Genomic DNA, 24223 nt, shown 5'->3' on the forward strand with positions numbered 1-24223 from the left:
GCAATATATAGAATCAGGAAATACATCCAACTACATGTAAGCTCCACTCAAAGATTCCTCTGGATGCCTCAAAAGGCAGATCTATATCAATATGCTATAGGCTCAAAAATTAAATCCTTCTAATGAATCTGTAACTACCAAAAGAAACTAATTGCTAGCTGGTACGTTATATCCAGAGTGAAGGAAAACAAAAAAAGTACCTCCAGAAACCACATTATAATATGTGTTCTCATCACTTGAGCAATCATCTGCAAGAAGGATCTCAACAGGATCTTCAGGACGACTAGAGATTCTGTTTTCTCGCGTCAATTGCAAAATCCCAGGATGGTTCCATATCTATAATCAACAACACTTCTTGTTAGCAGATATCTATTGTTATATACACATATATGGAAGAGCCACTGTAAAAATGTTAAGTAATAAAAACACCAAAAACTTTAATTTTCCAACGAACTCTGCATTATTCATTTTACAAAAATGACGGATGTTTTCATCCAGGCTTCAGAAAACAAAATTTCTAATTATTTCCTTTGCTTTTTATAAAAGAACTATTCATAAAGAAAATGAACCAGAAAACAGGATGACCGTGGCTAAAAAGCAACGATCAATTAACTAAAGCTCAACCCGAAACAGTTGAGGTCGGCTATATTAATACAAGTTATTCCTTTGCTTTATCCAGCTCAAACCACTTGCTCAATTTTTAGAGTAATCACCACGGTAAAGACATTTTCATGTTGATTGTCCACTTATTACAAGAAACAAAGAGAAGAAAGAGAAACTTCTATTTATTTCATTTTCTTTTTCATAGCTCAATCCCAAAATAGTTGAGGTTAGCTCTATCAATCCTAGGTTATACTCCGCTTTTTCCAGTCACCCCCCCCCCCTGCTGAATTTTCAGAGAATTCACCATATTGTTAAACAAGTTTCATGTTGATATTCCACTTACCAAAACTATCCCGTTATCCGAGCTGGGCAGTAGCCATACTTTTCAAAGTTCACATAGGAACAATCTATATCCAATATTATATTAAAAGCACGAAGATCCTTAATGAAATATTGTTCTTTTCTAACCTATAAAAATGCATTTCATACAAGAGAAAATAGTCATTTAGGTATTTCTTAATAGTACTTAGAAATCATCTAAAAATTTGCTTATTAATTCTCTCCTTATTTGAATCATGTAAGAAGCCCTAATTTTCCAAAGTTTAAAATAATTATTATTTTACTTTATTCAAATTCTTTCAGATATCATCCCTTTTGAGATCCAAAGTTACCCGTAATGTATGCACTTTTTTTAGTCGAATTCTAATTTCTACTACTAATATATAGGCTAATTTAGTTTAACAAAGAACAATTAAAATAGAATTTCAAACAACCACAGTTGCCATGATGTGGACTGGACAAGGATGGAATCTATATCTAAGGAGATATCTGAATGATTGGGAGATTGGGAGAGATAACAGAATTCTATAACTCAGTAGCAAGTTTCAACAATCTGAATGACGAAGTGGACAGACTAGAATGGAACACAAACAGTAAAGGAATTTTTTCTGTCTATAGGGAGCTAAATGTAGAAGTGGTGAAGGAAAGAAATTGGCCTTGGAAGATGATATGGAACCAAAAATTCCCTACAAAGTTAACTGTTTCATCTGGTTCTTCCCAAAGAGGCAGTGTTAACTCGTGATAACCTGAACAAAAGGGGTCACCAACTAACCGCTGGCTGTTTTTTATGTGGGGAACAAGCTGAGACAATCAACCACCTTTTTTTGCACGGCAAATGGACAGATCAGCTTTGGAGAATGTTCATCAGTTGGAAAGGGATTAGTTGGGTGAAACCTGGAAGCATTGCAGACGTCCTAAGATGCAGGAATATGGATGGTAATGTGAGCAAGAAGGACGAAAAATGGAAGATCGTCCCAGCATGTATTTGGTGGTCAATTTGGATTGAGAGGAACAAAAGGTGCTTTGAGGGGACTCAAAACAACGTTCAGAATCTTAAAATGAATTGTTTAGGCCTTTATTATTTTTGGTGTGAGCAAAAACTACTAGCTCAAACAGAAGATATTTGTGACGTCTTTAACTTTTTTGTAAGGCACATAACTGAATTACAAGTTGTAATGTAAGTTGTGATACTTTTGAAGGGGTACTACACTATGGTTGTAGTATACCTGTGGATATATAAAAGTAAAGTTACCATTATCAAAAAAAGAGAATTTCAAACAAATTCTTCTTCTGGATTTTGGTAGATATAGGAGTTGAATAAGAAATTCCGTTGAATCATTCAAGGTTAAAAACCCATCACGAACTCAAGAAATAAATAAGCAAAATTAGTAATGAGATCAATATGGACCAACACAATATCATTGGGCTGTAAAAAAACTTGAAGATCAACTATGAAATACATATATTATTTGCAATACAGGTGTACTTTCATCTCTACTTTACACTTCTCTTATAACTTTAGTTTGGTGTTTTATGTTGCGCATTCATCAATATTTACATTGACATAATATTTTATCATGATTTCTCGACATTTCAAATAATTTGTTTGTTTTTAAGTAGTATTTGTTTTCATTCTTTACATTTCAAGGTCTAAATTTTAAGTACACTATGTATTGCAAATCAATGTCTTGGCTATTCGAAGCATTGATCTTCTCAAGTAGAATTAAATATTTTAACTCAACAAGATGCCCAAAAAAGTAATCCCTTTGATGTCACAAGAAACTTGAAAAGTTTGTTTATAATATGTTTGTAGTAACATAAATACGGGAAATAGGCAATGGGTGTTTACACCTAACTAAATGATTACCTTTAGAATCAACAAATCAAAATAATTATGTATATCACTTAACCACGATTAAGTGTTAAAAAGTGTTTATGCAAAATATGCCTTACATTCATTGCCCTAGTATAAACACACTATAAGAATACCTCCTTCAATGCTTTAAAGTTTTAAACCATTCACTTTGGACTCGGTATATTTTGAGGTTGAAGTTGTACGGAAAAAATTAGGAAAACAAAATAACTTTATTTTGGAGTTCCTGATATTCCAATCTGCATAATGCATCGAAAAGGGACATTTTCTGTGAAGTCTTGTTATTGGAGCTTAGACTCAAATAATGGATATGGAATGGCATTGGAAACTAATTTGGAAAGAAAAATGCTACCAAAATATTTCTTAATAATTTGCATGTATTTTCTTTAAGTATTCTTTGCATACATACTAAGCATTTAAGTAAATTTAAATAACTAATTCAACCAAATATTTTTTTGACAAACTAATTTAACCAAATTATTAAACGCTACAGGTTTAGAAGATATCTAATTATATTAAATTCCACTATCGTTTATGTATATTTATATTTACATAATTTGTATTCCTTAAATAAAAAATTGAATTAATTGACGCGACATCCACTTCACTTTTTTTACATAAATTTTAGAGTTTATTTTGGATCTTGAGAAATTGAAATTTGTCTTAATATTTTAAATTTTAATTTGCAAAAAAAACATAAAAGGAATATTTATGAATAAAACACCATCTATCTATATTTAAATGATATATTATTTATCTATCCATACAATACATTTTCATATTAAATTTGAACTACTTTCATATTATATTAAAAGTGAAAAGACCCTTAGCGAAATATCGTTCACCCTTTAAGAAATAGATTTCTCACCAAACAAAATAGTCATTAATTATTTTTCTAACATTCCAGATATTACATTAACTAAAGTTTTGTGAAGTTACGTTAGGAAACTTTTACACTTTTGTTTGAAAAGCATTGGAGAAGATATTATTGGATTTTGTATCTACATTATTACATTGAGACACTATTTATCGACACTACATTAGTCTCCTTTCTCAACTAGAACACTACATTACAATCCCTTTTCAAATAGACTTCTATATATTATTCATTCATATTTTTATTCCTATTTCTATTCTAAGTAGGACTTTATATACTATCCTTGTTCTTATTCTTGTTCTAACCCTCTCCCCCAGTGCAAATAGAAAAATGTACTTAACTTGTTCCAAATGTAATTAATACGAGGATTGGAGAAGGGCCTGGTGAAGACATTTTCAAGTTGATAACTCACTTCACAAAATTGACAATCAAACTCAAAGTGCTTAGCCTTCTCATTAAACACTGAATTTAATGAAAAATGTGATGAATCACAAATGATTAGCTCCACTATTAGTCATGCCAAATTCCTAAATTATTGTGATGAGCTTTTCAAACCAAGCTCAAGAATTGCAGTCCACAGAGTAACTTGCATATCGAGATACAATGCTATGAGCAACAAAACTAGGTGGTTGCGCGATCGCTAAACAGTAAATCAATCTAGTATATATATAATATATAAATCATCTTGAAATCAATAAATGAGTCGATATTAAACAAGAAAGTCGTTAGAAATTGGCCCAAATATGCTCATAGGTCGGAGTATTAGATTCGATAGTTGAAAGTGCTAACAATCTGAGAAATAAAATTATATTGGTAGGGACGAAATGATGGTACGACCCTAAACATATAAGAAAGTAGAAGGTGGCACAGTACTAAGCATATCGGATATGAAACAATTAGTCACCGAAAAGATGGCATAGTGCTCTACATAAATGAGATATGAGAAAGTGGTCACCGGAATGATGCACATTGCAACATAGATCAGATATAAGGTAATCCAAAAAAGTGCATGGTACTACGCAAATTAAATATGAAAAAATCAGTTACCAGAAAGATGCACGATGCTACGCAAATTAGATATGAGAAAATAGCCACCAGAAAGATACACGATGACCCAACTTTTGCTAACATAATCGTCGGGCCGATAAGAAGAATTATATGGGTAGCCCCTCGCTGGCAACTAAGCTCTTTGATTCTCTACCAAGATCGTAGAGGCTCTAAAACCAAGTGAGAAATATAGGATAACAATATTATTGAATTGTGCATCTATATTATTACATTGACCCTATTTATAGACACTACATTAGACTCCTTGCCCAACTAGGGCACTACACTATAATCCTTTTCTCAAGTAGGATTCTACATATTATTCCTATTCATATTCCTGTTCTAAGTAGGATTGTATATACTATCCTTGTTCCTATTCCTATTCTAACATATTCCTTTTAGGCATAGGAATCTATATGTCATTAAAACCTTTCACAATTCAATGGCAATAAGAAACAGAAAGATTACTTTTAACTTTTTTCAGATTTGGGAAACCTTTATATAAAAAAAAAAATTAATACATTCGTATTGCGGGAAAGGAAAGTTTGGTAACCATAAAAGCTTGTAATTTAATTACTTTCCACATATTTAAAACTTTATTTAATTATTTTCCACATATTTAAAACTTTAAAATCAACTGAAGTTTTTGTGATACAAAAGCACAAAATCTCTTAGCAAAAAAACGTTCAACTTATTTAGCTCAAACATAAATCAGAATGAGGCTATTTTATGAAAAAAGGTAATTATTTACTAATCACAATCAATAAAAAGGTGTGTTTGAAAGCTTGGTGTAATCATTAGGAGAAATAAATAACTAAGATTATACTTATATGGACCATACTAATATTTAGAGTGAGAATTCTAGAATGAGAAGCCTACAACCATTCTAGAACGTACATTTCTAGCAATAGGTGGAAGGTATAATTTTGAATACTACATCCATTGATCCTTACATCACCACCTATAGATAGAGGTGGTCATTTAAGTAGTATGTGCACTCGAATAAATAGTGTATGCACAAGTAAAGAGCACTGCTCAAGTGAGCAAGAAGCCAGTGATCAAGTGAAAATATAATAGAGCAACAAATAAAGTTGATAAAAGTGTGAGGGAAAGAAAATAGTGTGTGTAAAGAGTTAGGCCGAAGTTGGTACTCACTGTGAATGAGAGAGTAGTCACCAAAAAAATGCACGGTGCTACGCAAATTGAATATGCGAAAGTAATCATTGAAAAGATGGCATGGTGCTACTTGAACAGTGACGACCGTCGTAAATTGACGCATGATGACATGTTTGACTCAGTTTTCTTCTCCTGGATATGGGGTTCATGCATATATCATTAGCCCTACTTTTGTTAACAAAAGCATTAGCCAGAAGCGCGGCATATATAGGCCATAGCCGTCGCCGGCAGCGAAAGCTCTTTGACTCTATACCAAGATCATAAAAAGCTTTGATCCATGAGAGAAATATTGGAGAAGAATATTATTGAATTGTGTATATACATACTACATTAAGATCCTAAATTTTTTTTTATGACAAGGGAAACCCGCAGTCGCTACCTTTGAGTGCGCACAGGGTAAAACCGTCGCTCCTATGCAATAGCTCGCAAACCACAAAGGAGAGATAACCCGCACCAGGCTCGACCCAGAAGGAAAGACAATACTTTTCCCAATAATAATTTAATTACTAATCATATTCCTATTCATATTCTAAGTGGGATTGTATATATTATTCTTGTTCATATTACTACGGTAATAGAAATGAATGTTGTCTAGGAAATACAAAAGCCAAAGGAACTTCTGAATTGTCTTGGTTTGCCTTAAGCCCTTAAGGTGCGAGATACAAATCAAAGCAGGTGTGGCAGACGCTCGAGGTTGAACGGAGATAAGCCACTTGGAGAAGGCGGTATCTTTCACTTGAAGGAAAGAGTGACTCTCAATAGTAGTGTTTAAGACTCTCCCTATTTTTCTTATGACTTTAGTTCATTGAGTGTGAATGTGAAAAAAAAAAGCTAGAAAGAGTTTTAAGGGGCTTTTATGGAAGGTTGACGAGGATAGGAGGTTGTCTATTTGTTGACGTTGGACAAGGTTATGCTGGAGAAAAGTAGCAATGGAGTCGGCCCATGTTGCTTGGACTCTTCAAAAATGTCAACAAGTGTGTCAGATTTGCTAAAAGTATCTAACACACCCAAACTTAAAATCACACAATGATAGTTTGCTTTTGAAGTGGTTGTGGAGATACGGTAAAGAAACAGGATCTTTATGGAGAAAGGTAAATTTCTAACAAATATGGTTTGTAAAGCTCTTGAAACCCTAATCCTATACTACCCTCTCACGAGTAAGCCTCTGCAAACGCATAGTAGATTATGGCCTACAATTACAAATATCCAGTTAGGCTGCAAAACTAGTTTCTGACAAGATACTTGAGTAAGTCATACTCCACCTATAACTCGAATACTATGATCATTTTACCTTCACAGCAGACACAGCTAGTAATCTTGTCTCAGTTCTGGAATGGCAACACAATTGGCACATTTCATTTACAAAATGTTGACTGGAAAAACTGCAGAATTGTTCTCCCATTTAAAGATTTAGAGATGGTATCCCTCAATGATCAAGTGGAGGAAATATGGTACGGAATGTACAGCAAAAATGTTACAAGACCCTCAAGGATGGGGGAGTTAACTTTGACAATTGACCATGGAAGCAACTCTAAAAGTTTAAAACCCCTTGTAAAATAAACTGTTTTATATGGTTGGTGGCTAAAGATCCATGCCTTGCACATAACAATTTACAGAGACAAGGATTTTTGTTATGCAGTAGGTGTTTCATCTGTAAGAAAGAAATTGGAAGTTGCAGCTTGCATAGCTTGGTGATTTGACAGATTTAGACATTATTCTTCCAAATTTTAAAGATTGTCACTGTTATTACGTAGACAGTCAAAGAGTTACTAATTGTTGGAACTCCAGCAGTATTAGTAAACCAGTAAACAAGATTATTTTTTGACAAGAAAAAGATCTTCTTTACTGGTTTACTGAGCAGCATCTCTGTGTGTATATGCTGCTATATATGGAAGGAAAGAAATACGAGATGTGTTTAAGGGAAGAAAGTGTACAGCAGCTTAAATACAAATGTTAGTGGATTTCGACTTTTTGGTGCTATCTACAGTATATAAAGGATAAAGATAGTACATTAATTTCATATAGTCTTTATAAGAATAGGACCTTCATTGTGAATATCATACTTTTTATTTTTTTCCAGAAAGAACGCCAACCCTAGTACTATCCTGGCATCAAGTTGGTGCTAAGTTGTTGCATTTTCAATACATTATTTAGAATCACTTTATGAGTATTCAGTGAATATCTGCAGAATTAGTAAATATAAGAATACAAACATGTGCAAAGGCATATTTTCATATAGCTTGAAGATATTGTTTCGCATTCTATTGATACGGTAAACCATGTCGTCACTTGCTACTTTTTACAAGCAAGCTAATTAGCTGTGGGGCTGTTATCATACATTAGTTTCATCCAAAAAAAAAAAGTAAACTAAGAAACATGCCAACAAGAAAGTACCTGAGCCAAGGCTTGGTACCCAGCAAAAAATGATCTCTTCATTATCTTCTCACCAGAAACCTTGTCCTTGGTGAAGCCATGAACATCTAGAAATCTTTTATACAATTTTCTCTGTAAAGGAGAAAGCTTTACAGACATCACGTAGACAGTTTTTGGTGGCAAATCCATTTTCACGACATTCATGTCCATTCTTTGAACAAATCCTTTTAACTGTTCATAGAGAATATGAGATCGCTGATTCATAATCTTAACATCATCAGCTGTAGAATTGGTGTGTTGACCATTTTCTATCGGATTCTGAAAGCTGCACCAGGAAGATAATATCGTCAAAATACAAAGAAAGTAAGGACGGTGCAGTTAAAAGGAAAGATCACTTGCCGGTTTCTAAATTCATGACTGCTGCCAAGAAATCCTTCCCTCACAAAATCAACCATCTGCCATGATATCAAAATAGTAAGACTAGATTTCTATATTAAAGTCTTACCAGATAAACAAATTCATCACAGCCTTACACAATAGTACTCCATCAAATTGTTTTGAAGAGGAGATCCAGTTAATGCAATCCTTCTCTGGCACTTGACTTGTTTCAAGGCTTGAGTAACATCAGCTCTGGTATTCTTGATAATATGAGCCTCATCACAAACAAGAATGTCAGGTCCGTCCTGGCAAACGGAACATATTTGAATCAGATGAGAAAAATTTTGCTCTACTTAAACCAAAAAAAGAAGGAAGTTCAACTAAAAGAAGGGGGGGAAGTGGGGAGTGGGTGGGGGGCAGAGGACTATAAAATTTTAACCCCAACAGCATGGAGAAGCACTCACAACTATAAGTTATCTAAGAATCAACTACATTCATTTCAAACAGAAAAGAAGAGTCCAGCTCTCTTTCTTTATATGACTTTTAGAGGATGAAAGGAGTTTATACGCATTACCAAGATATCAAAATAAAGTTGGGTTCATTGAGATGAAACTTATTATGCTCAACTTCAACCACAAGCATCCATACACTAGTTTACCTTTAATTTTTCTTGTCAAAAAATGCAGAGGAGAAAAGACATTCAAAAAAATTGAGGGTAACAATTAAAAGACGACAAATTCCTATCAAGATGGTGCTGATGATGGTCATGAAGAACCTAGAAGTATAACGACCACAGTAAAAATGACAGATAAGGACAATGGGGTTAAAATCGATCAAGAGTGCCGATGTATTGTCTATTATGCCCAATGGATGGAATGGAGATGGCGCAATATCCTCACGTCATGTTGACATCCAGAAGCCTTCCTTAAATTCAATCAAATAAGTTGAACGTAAGATCGGATTTGCACAAGGGTAAAGAGAAAGAGAAGCTACTCAAAGAAAGGAGTTGAGTCAGGCCCATATCAGAATAACATGTATAAATTCATCCTAATTTTCTCGATAGAACTGCTAGTGCCTTCAAAATTGGCAATGTATATAGGTTTTGGGCAGGGTTTAAGTACCTCTCCGATGCTTGTAAAGTTTCCAACTTAGCACCTTTTTCTAGGGTGGCCAAGTTTTTAGTGAATAGAATGTTGCTTGTCTCAAAAAAGAGCATAATATTAAGCCAAAAGGACATGAAAATGAAGTAACTGGGGGAGAATCTTCACTCTCATCTCCATCAAAAATTCACAATTATCAATTCTAAGGGTAACAAACACTACCTGAAGAGCCTGACAAATTTCTCTGGCCACGTGACGCTCCTTTATATTCTTCCCTAGTGTCAAATTTCTGAAAGCAGTGTAGCCAATTAAGAAAACGCCACCTTTTACTCTCCATTTTTGGAGTAGCTCGGCCCTTCTCTCCCTGTAAAATAGAGTAGAGTAAAGTTGTCTAAGATGCCACCTATAAAATGACTCAGAGGTTTTAAAATGAATGTTCAGAGTACTTCAATACAAAAATACTAACAGCCAATTAAAAAACATATAAAAAATCCTAACAGCCGATCAAAAAATAGGACATGCAAAGAAAACACAAGAAAATAATAGCTAAATATGGGACTTCATTGAAAGAAACACACTTACACATGCCTAAAAACCATTATAGGGCATGATAAAACGAAGAGCCAGACATCATAAAAAGAATTCGGTAACCGGAAACTTCCAATAATATATATAACACTAGATGACAGTGTTCGAAAAAAGCGATAAGGCCCTGCTTCACGCTTTAAGCGATGATGCGCTCGCTTAAAGCGATGAAGCACTCACATACTCATTCTAGTCCGTGAAGCGTAGAAAGCTCACACCGCTTCGCTTTAAGCGATGAAGCGCTCACTTTCCTAAAATACTGCTAGATGAAGTGGAAGCATCACTGCCAAGAATACAACACAGGAATCTTTAAACAAGAAAATCTTATGGGTCCACCGACCTCATTCTGGTGGCTAAAATATCCAAAATGACAGAGCATCATTTAGTACACCAACAATAACATACCAAGTGTAATCCCACAAGTGGGGTCTAGGAGGAGTATGCAGACCTTATTCCTACCTTTGTGGGGTAGAGAGGTGGTTTCTGTACCCTCAGCTCGAAAGGAATGTTTTAGAAGACCAGATTGTAAAAATTTGAATCATTTCTGGGTCCAATGAAATTCATAGGAATAGAAAAAAATTTGTATCTCTCAATATTATGGAAATGGCTATTCCTTCGGGCCAGAAAGACTTTGTCATCCCCTATAGCAGGCAATCCACCTCTGCAGGTAATGCAAACCCCCAACTAAATAGCATTATTTTTGGTGTAATGAAATCCTTCAAGACAATCTGATAACTTGTGGTAAAGAAAAGCTGATTGTTCTGTAAAACACATTTGGTGACAAAAATTAGTAAATATGAAAGAGAATCACTATGATGACTAGATTGCAGAATAGGGGCTCTACTAAATAGCACACATTTGGTGTGCATTAGTGGAACCCACTGGCTGTTATATTTTTTCGTTTTCTAAAGTGGTGCCTTCCCACTGGTGTTGCATCACTTTCTCCTTTTCCAGTACTTATAGGCCCAAGAATATTTTGCATTTTACTCCGGGGATGATTGAAATTTTCCATCAAATCAACTGATAATCCTCAAGTAAGATGGCCAGCAAAAGAGAAAACATGAATACTTAGATGATACTGATCAATAGAAATAGAAGAAGAAAACAAGAGAAGCAGAAACCCATGATCTTGAAATAACAGAGAACCAAATCAACAGTACTAAAAATACATCCTCGAATCTCCTTCACTATTTCCAGCAATTCGGATGCATAAGTTTAGTTCCAGATCAGCTAGACCGATATCACCCTACAAGTAAAAAGATCTCACAAGAATAATTTTTGCCAGACGCCCTCCAGAATAAAAAGTTCAACTAAGAGATGGGTATGAGTTTGAAGCATTATAAGCTACTCATCAACTATCTTCATCAATGATGCCTATTAAAAATATAATGAAGCTAGCTCCTCGGCAATCACCCTTCTACAGGATGTCACATTTCAAGACTCTCATCAGCAGAGAGAAAACAAAACCATAGTCCAATTTTATGCAACCTTACTTCATCTAGCTAGTTATTAAGAGAAAGGCAGATATTTAATTAACCGTAGTCCAACTTTAAACCACCTTATACTTCATTTAGAATGGCTATTAAGCGAGGCTAATATTTGATTGTACTAAAATGGAAGTAGCATAAAGTTCATGAAAAGTTAACTTCATGATTAATTTGAAAATTTAACAATATCAAGGTGGGTGCAGAATCCAGATATAAGAATAGAAGATTGTATAAAAAAGGTTCCCAAACAATATACTGCCACAGCGCTCCGGGATAAACCAAAATATAGCAGGTCACATAGAAATGAGACTAAGGAGAAAAAATTGCCTAGTCCTATTCTTCTTCTTCTCTTTTTCTACCAGTTAAAATCGCTAAAAATAAACTCAAGGAAAACTTAGATCATATGGCAGAATCACTAACTGCTAACCATCAATCATAAACAGCATATTTCTACTGAAGAACTGAATTTCTTAGGCAAATATCCCATGTTGTAGGGGCTTCAAAGAAAGCTTGTAGTTTAGGGGTGTGTAGGTCTGAAACCCTATACAAGGGGCTAGCGTGCAATGGCTTTCTCAGATAGAGGCTCGCTTCTTCAAGTTCAAGTTCTGCTTGATGCTTCTCATTTTGATAGGAGTAGGTTCTTGCAGCTCGCGAGGAGATTATACAGTAAACATGATTTTCGAGTAGAATTGATATGCATGTCAATTGGTTTTCTGACTCTGCTAGAATTTGAACGAGAGACCTCGTGACTTACTTCATTGAGCATTGGGCAACACTCTTGGGTGCAAAACCATCTCATCTATAAGCTTAAGTTATAAGAGAAAGCACACTTTTATTTACTTAATTATATTTTCAACATGTCCACTAATGTACAAACTTGATTCTTTTTTGCCAAGCACATAATGATTCTTTTTTATAAAAGCTAGAGGTGAAGTGTGTTACTATCTCATCTAAAAGCTTAAGTTGTTGCATAGAGCATACTCTATTTACAACATGTACTGAACATTTTTCATCTGTCCAAGCCTTGGTGGATAAAGTCACGTGGTACCTATGTTGATCGAAAGTAGTAGGTACCCCATGAAATTAGTAGAGGTGTGCACACAACTGGCTTGGACATTGTTTTCTTTTTCAGGAATAATGGGTACTAAGACAAACAATAAGGAAACCATTTGTTGTCATCCTCCTTAAATTTCAAGATTTGTTTTTCTCATTCATAACAATTTTCTTTAGCAAGCAACGACAAGATTAGATGCATGAATCTGGCACAATGGGATAAAGAAATCTTAAGAAAGGAACAGAAGGAATTGGGCATTAAGATTTTTAGAATGCACAATGGAAGCCTCCTTCAAAAGTGGCTATGGAGGCTCAATGCAGAGGACAGGAATTTGTGGAGAACCTTAATTAATATCACACAAATATGGGATGTTGAATCTGTGGACAACAAATGAAGTCAAAAGCCCCTATGGCAGCAGTTTCTGGAGAACTACGAGAAATCAATGGCATGCTTTTGGGGGGTAATGTGGAGATTGTGGTGGGAGATGGAAGAAAAAATGATTTCTGGGGAATATCAGTGGGTCGGCAAGAATAGCCTTAAGTCCAGTTTTCCAGTTTTGTACTCAATAAGTAGTCAAAAACAGGTTATGATCAAACAAATGTGGAGTCAACAAAGTTGGCATTTCAATTTCAGAAGAACTCTCAATGATCTGTACTCAAAAACAGGTTACAATCAACCAAACGTGGAGTCAACAATGATGCTATTTGAATTTCAGAAGAGCTCTTATTCATTGGAAGTTGGAGCACAATCTACATTGCTTAATTTACTGGAATCTTTTGATGGCTTATCTGACTGCCCAGAGACTTAGATGGAAGCTGAATTATAAAGGGGCAGTCTCAGTTAAATCAGCATACTGGAAGTTGAATCATAAAGGCACTGAAAATGAGAATGTGTGCTGACCTTGGAAGCAGGTCTGGATAGTGAATATACCTGAGAAGGTATCAGGTTTTGTCTGGCTGGTAACTAGACAAGCATGCTTAACCCAAGAAAGATCACAAAGGAGAGCTCTTCAGATTTGTTCAAGGCGCCTTTTATGTGGACAGGATGGAGAAAGTAATGAACCTCTGTCTTGACATCACAAGACAACTACAGATCTGTTGCACATGTTCCTTTGTATTTCGGGTATTAAATGGGCAATGCCAAGTTCTACCTTGATGATGCTAAGCAGCTGGAGAAGTATTGGGAGAGAGGGAGGTGATGAGAACCGCTGGCAGGTCCTACCTGCTTCTATTTGGTTGACAGTATGGAAAGAGAGGAATCCAAGATTTTTTGAAGGTACTAGCATAAATTGTCTTAATTTTTTCTTTTTTTGGTGTAGAAAGAATATGAGGGAAAAAATAGGAGACGTGGTAGATCTATTAGGCGATGTGTAAGATTATGGGTTATTGGACAGGGTGTTCATACTCTTTTGGGATTTATTGAGTTCTTAACGTAACATCTTTACTGGTGTTATTTCTTTTAATTCAATTTTTACCCTTAAAAAAACTGAACTAAATTCTGGAAAGATAGATGGTTGGGCAACAATACTCTGCAAGTCTCTTACCCTCGACTCTACCAAATGCCAGCAACCAAGACTCCTTTGTGAGCCAATACTGAGACAAAAATGCACTTTTCCCTCTATTCAGAAGAAACCTTCAAGACTGGGAAATGAATGATCTCCTCACACTCCTACCTACTCTAGAAGAATACAGAAGTGAAGGGCTTCATACAGACACAGAAATTGTCCGCGGAGGAGAAATACACGGTCAGATACAACTACTGCCTCATGAGCTCTCAGAATGAGTTGCTGGACAACTGGCCATGGAAGCATGTTTGGAAAATTAGGACTCCCCCTAAAGTAACATGCTTCACATGGCTTCCTCTCAATGATGCTGTGCTTACTCATGATAACCTTTGCAAAAAGAAAAAGGTTCTGGTCAGTAGATGCCTTTTGTGCGATAGTCATCTGAAAATGTCAACCACCTTCTTTTGCATTGCCCTTTGTAGCACACATCTGGAACTGCTTCCCCAATATGTTTGGTCTACATTGGGTCTTACCTAGGAACATCAAGAAGCCTACTCTAGTTGGATTTTGTGGAAAGTTGATAAAACAATCAAGAAGATCTGGAGGCTGATTCCAGCAGTAATTTTTTGGTGGTCTGGAATGAAAGAAATTGCAGATCCTTTGGTGGGATCTCAACTCCAAGCCATACTCTAAAAGCTAGATTCCTAGTCAATCTGTTTAGTTGGAAATTTTAGTCTCCTGTTAATAGTGTTGACAGTTTTTTGGATTTTGTTAGCTCTTTGATTCTAGCTTAGTACTCTTGTAAGGGAACCTCTTTCTTTCTACACTTTTGCCTTTAGCATCATCCTAATGCTCCTTAATGAAATCCTTTACTTCATCAGAAAAAGAAAAAAAGCAAACTAGCATAGCTACTACTGGAACCTCTAGACATCTTCACGAAGAAGTAGCCCAACAAGAAGAGAGAAACAACTAGAACTGACAAGACAAATTGACCAAGAACATGCACACCATTCATGAGCTCTTAAAGAACATACAGTAAGCTGCTGCTAAGTATAATTTGAAGATATTACCACTGAGGATTCAACAAGCCTGAACAATCATATGACTCGAATTAAAAACAAAGCAACCCAATACGAGCTTCATAAGAATTATAAAGATGAGGAACCTTGGAACTTCTTCAAGCATAAAGACACGGAGAGGCTTCATTTCTGATGGTTCCCATTTTATAAATTCCTGCCGCCAGTTATGCAGAACACTTACAGGCGTGACTATGAGAGCAGTTCTCAATCCTAAATCCACACTCCTCATAGCAGCATACAAGAAAGAAATCACCTGTAGAAACAATTAACATGATAGATTAACCACCCAAGGTCAAGAGAACAATAAACTCTGCCAGTTTCTTAAACAAACATTGGTTTAAAAGTCAAAGTCCACAGAGAATACACCCCCTGATTTTCAATATTTCAAGTGAAAGATAATTTGATTGAAGTTTTACTTGATTGAATACTGTTTGAAAACCTTTACTGTCCCCAATATCAGTCAAACTTGCATGCCAGCATAAAACAAGTAAAAGTGAATGCAAGATATAGTTCATAGTAACAGCATTTTCTCAGTGTCCCTCCCCCTTTCCGAATAAAAACTATGTGCGGAAAAAGGTCTAAAAATGCCCTTAACATATTGAAAATGGCTTGAAAATGCCCCAGTTCACAGATTGGTCAACATTGCCCGTAACGTATTCTTTAGGTTTAAGATGCCCTTTTTGAACAAAATCATGGCATGGCATTAGTGGAGTTTTATATTAAACAAGTGGTATTAAATTATTGGTCCACGTGAACTTTTAAGCCAACCCACAGAACACGACCCGTTCACAATGAACCCAACAAGCAAACCCCAAAGTAATATAAGTATATAACATGTCAGTTCCTTTTCATTTTACACCTCCATTTTCAACTTGTTCCTAATACTGAAATATCAATCAACAAACCTTTGAATAGGTCCTTCAATTAGAATCTAAAACATAACTGACGAAAACATTTAAGTGAAATTCAACGTGTATTAGGCCAAATGCGTTGAACCAATGGATCAATGTTAAAAACAGAGGCAATGATATAAACAGAGAATGAATCCACATATCTAAATTTGACAGACATATACCTTATCAGCACATACTGATGCTATTAATAAAAGTCTCTCTCCTCAATTGGTCCATAATTGAAATCATTTGATCTCTGATGAGACCCATATAAGTTCTTCATAAATTATAATCAATATAAATTAACCTTAAAATAACAAGCATAAACTTTGAAGTTTCAGTCTTCCTCTGATTAAAATTATTTTCGAGGCTTAAAACACATCTTAGCTTATTCCATATTAAGCCATATTTACGTCTTCTCCATCATCATACTCTAAGGTCAAAACCCAGAGGAACTTCTTTCGGCATTCAGAGATATTAGGAATATATTGAAAATGGAGTGTAAATTGAAAAGATTGAAGGGTTAGGGTATTTCGAGATTTGCTTATTGGGCTCATTATGAATGGATCGGGTTCTGTGGGTGGGGTTAAAAGTCCATGTGCACCAATAAACTTTTTTTTTTTTGAGAAGGTAACGATTTGTATTATAAACCAAGTACTGAGAGCCCCTTTACGAAAACACACAAAAATCTAGGAACAAAAACAGCAAGCCTAACATGATTCTAATATTTCTAGGATTGCTTCTGCATCTACAAGGGAACTCTTTGTACACCAAAAACATAATAACAGAATACAATCTGTTTTGATCATTTGTAGGGATCTACTTCTATCCTCAAAGCTTCTAGCATTCCTTTCTCTCCAAATGGTCCACCAGCATGCTGGAATTTGTCCTCCAATAACTTCTGTTCTTTGCCTCAATTCCTGCTTCCTCCCATCTTGAGAGAGCAACAATCGTGCTAGGCATTGTCCATTGAATGCCCCTGAGATTGATGAAAATCTTCCATAGTTGTCCAGTGATTTTGCAATGTAAGAACAAATACCTAACTGTCTCAGCTGCTCCCCACATAAACAACAATGTGTCACCAGAATGTTGTTTCGTTTCCTCAGATTCTCCTGTGTTAGTACTGCCTCCTTCGCTAGAAGCCAAGTGAAGCATGCCACCTTGAGTGGAATTATGGTTTTCCAGATTTGTCTCCAAAGCCAATTTTCTTTTAAAAGGTAACAAGTCTTGTATTATATTCCAAAAAATCAAACCTGCCAGAACTTGTTACAGGTTTACTAATTACAAATGAGTATCAGGAAGATCTTCAATCCTAAATAAACAAAAATTACAAGGTGCCTAAAGCATTCATTGCTGATTCTAGATCTTCCATATACTCCTGTTTACACCAAAAGTGAAATAAAACCAAGCAATTCATCTTCATCTTCTGGATGTTGTTGCTTTTGTTCTGGAAGCATCTGAGGTTCCTCTCTTTCCACACAGACCACCAGATACATGTGGGGATGATCTTTCATCTTTCTTTGTGACCAGAAACAGAGGCAAAGCTACTCCATATCTTCAGGGCCTGGACAATATTTCTTGGCATCACCCAAAATAGGTCCTTCGAATTGACGAAAATGCTCCACAAAATATTAGTGATCCTACAGTGAAGAAAGAGGTGGTTGACTGTTTCAGCCTCTTCTCCACGCAGGAAACACCTAGGACTCAGTTGGATACCCCTTTTCATGAGGTTCTCCCGAGTCAAGACAGCCTGCTTCACTAGTAGCAAAGTGAAGCAGGACACTTTAGGAGGTATTTTAACTTTCCAGATAAATTTCCATGGCCAGCCAGTAACCTGATGGGTGAAAGAGTTGAACTTTTTGTAAGCTTCCTTCACTCTGAAATTTCGGTTGCAGTTATGATTCCAAAACAATCCTCTTGGGACGTGGAGGTTCCTTTGAATTGTTCAAGGATTCCAAAGAAATCTACTAACCTTTGGATCTCCCAATCATTTAGAGGTCTTCTAAAACTCAAATTCCATCCCTGATTTGACCAAACTTCTGCCACAGTGTCTTTTTGTTGTTGGTTCAGAATGTAGATATATGGGAAGAGGGTTTTTAGGGAGCCTTGTTCTAACCAGTTGTCCTCCCAGAAGAAGACCTTCATCCCATTTCCTACTCTAATGCTGCAATTTTCTCTTAATTTTGGCCAAAGGTTTCTGATGGCCCTCCAGATGCTAGTTCCATAAGTACTAGTGACCATTTTGGTAGACCATTTACCCTCCATTTCATACTTCTGCTTGATAAGTTCTTTCCATAGTGCTTGTTCAGTAGATGCTAGTCTCCATAGCCATTTCGTCATATAAGGCTTTGGTTCTGAATCTTCAAATTCCTTACCCCAACCCTCCAATCAATTCATCCCACTTAACCAAGTGGAATTTCTTAGTGTCACTATTTCCTTCCCATAGGAAATTCCTCCTTATTGCATCAAGTCTGTCAATGACCCATCTGGGATAGGAAAGACAGACATCATGTAGGCAGGCATGGAGTCGAGAACACTATTGATGAGAGTGAGTCTCCCGCCAAGGGAGAGATATTGACTCTTCCAGCTGACCAATCTTCTTCCATACTTCTCTCGACCACCTCATTCCATATTCCTGAGGACTTGCATCCTGCTCCGAGTGGCATGCCCAAATATACGGTTGGTAACTCACCAGTCCTTCCCCCAAGTGTACCAGCCAAAGAGATTAGATTGGTGACCTCATTCACTGGGTATAGGAAGCTTTTTTCCCAATTGATATGCAGTCCTGATATGGCTTCAAATAGCACAAATATAACTCTGAGAATCATCAGTCGATTTCTATTGGCATCTCAAAAAACCAGAGTATCATCAGCATATTGTAAGTGTGTGATCTCCATGTCACAACCCACCCTATTTGATACTCTGAAGCCCCTCAACCTAGTTTCTCTTGAGCAATCTTCAACATATCATTGAGTCCCTCCATAGCTATAATGAATAAGAAAGGAGACAGGGGATCTCCCTGTCTTAATCCTCTCTGTGAAGAGAAGAAATCTGTAGGAGAGCCATTGATGAGAATAGAATATTTCACAGTACTGATACAAAACTTTATTTATCTCATCCATCTACAACCAAAACCTCTTTTGGATAAGGTCTCCAGCAAAAAATTCCAGTTCAGATGGTCATATGCTTTCTGAATGTCCAACTTGCATAAAATGCCTGGCACCTTGCTTCTAATCCTAAAATCGACACATTCATTAGCCATCAAAATAGCATCCATGATCTGTGTTCCTTTAATGAAAGCAAGTTGTTGTGTGTCCACTAGCTTGTGCATAACCTTTTTAAGCCTCTCAGTTAACACCTTGGAGATTATTTTATACACACTACCAATTAAGCTAATGGGTCTAAAATCTGTGAGATTCTTCGCACCCAAAATCTGTGAGATTCTTTGCACCCATCTTTTTGGGAATTAATGCCACATAGGTGGAGTTGAAGCTTTTCTGGAAGAAACATCTCCTAGAAATTTTTTACTGCAGCAATGACTTTCTCCCCAACAACCTCCCAACAGTGGGTATAGAAGGCCATGGTGTAACCATCAGGACCCAGAGCTTTGTCTCCAGCACAAAGCTTTACACACTCCCATGTCTCTTGGTTCTCAAATTCCCGCTGTAGCATCCTATTGTCTTCTTCAGAAATTTTGTGCCCTTCCCTGCAGCCACCAGAGGGTCTCCATGTCTCAGTTTCAGAATATAGCTTCTGGTAGAAGTCTATGATTTCTTTTTTTATTAACTTTGGATCTTTGTTGCACCATCCACATTTAATTCGTCAATGTTATTGTATCTCCTGTGAGAGTAGCAGTTTTGTGAAAGAACATAGTGTTCTTATCTCCCTGCTTCAACCAATTAACCCTAGATCTTTGTCGCCAAGATATCTCCTCAAATTTTGCTAAATTTTCAAACTCTATAAGGAGATCAGCCTTCAGTTGAATCTCATCTTCATGAAGAGCTCTTTGATCTTGCACTTCTTCTAGTTCTGCAATTTGATTGAGAACACTCTGTTTCTGAGAGGCTAAGTTTCCTTGGGATGTTTTACTCCATTCCCTTAATTTATCCTTAAGAGCTTTCAGTTTGAAAGCTAGGATAAAGTCTGGCCTCCCTTCACATACTATAGAGCTCCACCATTCCTTCACTCTATCCAGGAAACCCTCTGTTTGTAGCCACCAATTTTCAAATTTGAAATAGGACCTCATAGGTTTCCAATTCCCACTTCGAAGCATTATAGGATTATGGTCAGAAGTAACCTTGTGCAATAATGTTTGTTTGATGTTTCTGAATACTTCATCCCATTCATTAGACATGAGAAATCTATCTAATCTGGATGTTGTGTCATGGCTGTCCCCTTTCCTCCAAGTATATTTGCCCCATACTAGGTGGGGATCCAATAATCCATGTCCTCAATAAAGTCAGATAGATCTGTCATTGCTCTAAATATTCTCGAGCAATTCTTTTTTTCAGATGGGAATCTTGCTGTGTTAAAATCTCCACAAACCACCCACGGGCCATCAAATAAACCTCTAGCAGAGCCAACTTCCCACCAGACTTCCTCTCTTTGTTCCCTAATATTTGGAACATAAATGCCTGTGAGAAACCAAATTAAGTCTTGGTTTATCCCACTGAGCTTACATGTAATGGAGTTAGCTCCTAGGCTGCTAATTTCCCCTGACCATAGTCTCCCATCCCACATAACTAAAATACCCATCCGTTGGCCCATAAATCTTTCACGAAGCTCCCAATATCTCCCTTTTCGTCTCATGAAAGCAATAAATGTCAGCTTTCCAACTATGAATTAAGTTCTTGATTGTACACCTTTTGTTTGCCTGGTTCAAACCCCTCACATTCCATGATATGATGTTGACTATCATTGATAGTTTATCCCCCCTTACTTCTTGTTCCCTTCTTCTGAAGATGCCCAAGCTCTTTAGTTCTTTTACCCCTTTGACTGCTGAAGTCAATTAAGCAATTTCCTTCCCCTTATCATTGTTGATCCGGCTCATACTGTCTATCTTCGTAATTAGCATTGGTGCTTCCTCTTTCCATCCCTTAATGTCAACCCAAAAAATCTTTGGCGAACTTGAGTATATTCTGACGAATCCAAATTGGCATGTCAAAAGCTGGATCATCTTCTTCCTCCAGATTCTTCCGATATAAAGGAACTGCTTCTTCTATAGAAATCAGACTGGAATTATTTTCCTCGAGCCTTTATGGGGTACACCCTTGCATGAAAAAATTATCAAGGGCTGTAGAGTTTCTAGGACTTCCTGGGGTCATATTTTATCATCTCTCTCCCTTCTCTCTCCTCATGAATCTTCTCTTTTTAATATTTATCCTTGGCATCTTCCCTGTTTCTAGTTCTTCTGGGCAATTTTGAAAAATTGCGGTGGAGGAGATATTGTTTGCTTCAAGTTCTACCGTAAACGGATTAATTAAAGAAGATGGGCCACTTGCTTTTGTTTGTTCCATTAAAATACTTTGGGCCATTGGGGCCCAACTTTTCCCCCTTGTGTACCAGTCTATTCCTCTTAAAAGGGGACTTAAAACCTGCACGTGAGGAATTAGCTGGCGATTTTGAAATTGCAGGGCCATAGGACGACCCCATGTGACCTGACACTCCTGTAAAACCTAAAAAAAAATTTCATTCACCTTAGGGTCGATGCTTTCAATAGACCGCTGGTCCTCCAAAATCACTACTCTGCCCCCGCCGGAGATGATTCTGGCCGGCGCCTCTACCCACATTTGTACCTTGAAGGTCAACAACCCTTTGTGTACCAGTTCTACAAAACTCGAAACATCGTCTCCATCTCCTCTTATCTTCAATCTCGCCCATTTAAGATGATTTCGCAACTCAGTTTCTTCCTCAATTTGAATCCAACCACCACAAAAGATTCCGATCTCACGGATAACTTTTTGGGACCAAAGTTGAAGGGGTATGCCCACTACCCTAATCCATACTTGGTTCAACCTTTCAGATGTGGCGGTTGAGGTCGGCGATCACCATTCCAGAGAAAATTTATGAGATTTCCAGAACCATTACCCACTGATAGTATGGTCTGCATCGATTTTATTTGGGAACTCAAAGAGAAATCTGTTGTGACCGAGCTCATTATGTTGCTGTCGTGATAATGTTTCCATGAGCTCACAGCCCACCAACGAACATCCGACAGAGTGACATCGGGGATCTCCTCCGGCAGACTTTCGACCACACTTTTTCTAGAAGTTCGTTCTGACTCTCTGTTGTGGTCTCAGAGATAATAAAGTTTCCTTTTTGTTGAATCTTTGCAGCATTTATTTCTCTTGTTGTCCATTTATTATTCTTGACAGAATCAGAATACAATAAGCCCTCCCCTTTTACCTGTGAACCAACTTAGATATCTTTTGGGCCTTTGCATTAATGAATCGGGTTATTTTAGTTGATATGTCCATCCAACCAGAATTTAAAGACCACTCTGGAATAAAGATGACGGCTCTCCTCTTTCCCTGTGTTTTTATGATGCTAATATACCTTCCATCTTTATTGAAATTCTTTGAGCAGAAAAATTTTGTGGAGTGATCCCATATCTTCCATCTACGAACAGAGTTGCCTTGGCCCTTCGAAGCTTCCGTAAGGGCATAGACAAGCCACTCCATTGTCTTCTGGCTCACAGTAATTCTTGTCACTCTATTTCGCCCTCTCTCTACCCAGTCATACCAAGTTTCTGCTTTGGAGACTACCCTTGCGATGTCATAGGATTTGAAACCCACCGTGAAGTAGATGGTATCATCTGCCATGGTGGATGTTTTGAGAGAAAGGGAGAAAGAAAGAAATGATTTGGAAGTCAAAAGGTGGAAAAAGGATTCCGACAATAGAAGATCGTCGGAGAAGGGGCTTTTAGGGCCCAGAAGGGACCTCTAGAAGTTTGTCTTGGTAATCGTGCCTGGTAGCAAGCTATAGAACTGGACACGTCATTATTCCAATTGAGGGTTAGAGGAGCCCTGTTCATGACCTTGTAACCTGAGCTCACTTTGTATCTTCCTTTGTTGTGCTCTGTCCACCGTAGGCAGTCCTCTCCTTCCTTCAAATCTTGAAATGATTCCAACCTTTTAAAGAATTCAACTAATCTACAAACTTCCCAGTCATTTAAATTTCTTCTGAGAGATAGATCCCAACATTGGGGAGACCACATTTCAGCCACTGTTCTGTCTTTTTGCAGTGTTAAGTCAAAGATGTCAGGGAAGATCTCTCCGACAAATTTTGATTACCAAGCCATCTATCTTTCCAGAATTGTGTCCTGACACCATTGTGTACTGTTATAGTAGTATGATTCCTTAGGAAAGGCCATCAGTTCCTAATTGATCTCCAAACAGTAACACCATAGGGATTGGTTGCTTCCTTGGTGAACCATGAATCCATCTCTTCGTACTTCAGTTTAATCACCTTGCTCCACATCGAGTGTGGTTCATGAGCATATCTCCACAACCATTTCAGCTTTAGAGCCTTGCTTTGGTTCTTCAAATTTTTGATGCCTAATGCCACTTGGTTTATTAAAATACCCACTAGTCCCATGTCATAATTCTGTTAAAAGAGGGCATTTGTAAATCTAAAGAAGACATAAAGGGCAATTTTGATACAATTGGTAGAAGGAGCATTTTAAAACCATTATCAATACGTTAAGGGCATTTTGACCCTGATGAGTAATAAAAGGACCAATGGTACATAAAGTTAAACCAAAAATAAAGGGCATTTTAACCCTTTCCCAAACTATGTGGAACCAGGAAGTGTTAAAATCCATATACAATGACACAGACAATGAGAACTTCCAAAA

At 36.9% G+C, this 24223-nt stretch overlaps 1 protein-coding gene across 2 annotated transcripts in view; it reads right to left on the reverse strand.

Moving 5' to 3' along the window:
• The window catches only part of LOC107017879 (protein CHROMATIN REMODELING 20), a 45654-nt gene that overhangs the window by 6030 nt on the left and 15401 nt on the right, over positions 1 to 24223 (reverse strand). For both annotated transcript variants that reach the window (XM_015218160.2, XM_015218158.2), the window contains exons 14-19: positions 15562 to 15728; positions 9989 to 10130; positions 8822 to 8971; positions 8688 to 8743; positions 8310 to 8613; positions 201 to 336 (exon numbers count right to left, since the gene is read on the reverse strand). In XM_015218160.2, coding sequence (XP_015073646.1) covers positions 201 to 336; positions 8310 to 8613; positions 8688 to 8743; positions 8822 to 8971; positions 9989 to 10130; positions 15562 to 15728 — 955 coding nt within the window. The remainder of the gene's footprint in view (positions 1 to 200; positions 337 to 8309; positions 8614 to 8687; positions 8744 to 8821; positions 8972 to 9988; positions 10131 to 15561; positions 15729 to 24223) is intronic.

Source organism: Solanum pennellii, chromosome 4 (assembly GCF_001406875.1).
Source record: "Solanum pennellii chromosome 4, SPENNV200".
NCBI lineage: Eukaryota > Viridiplantae > Streptophyta > Magnoliopsida > Solanales > Solanaceae > Solanum > Solanum pennellii.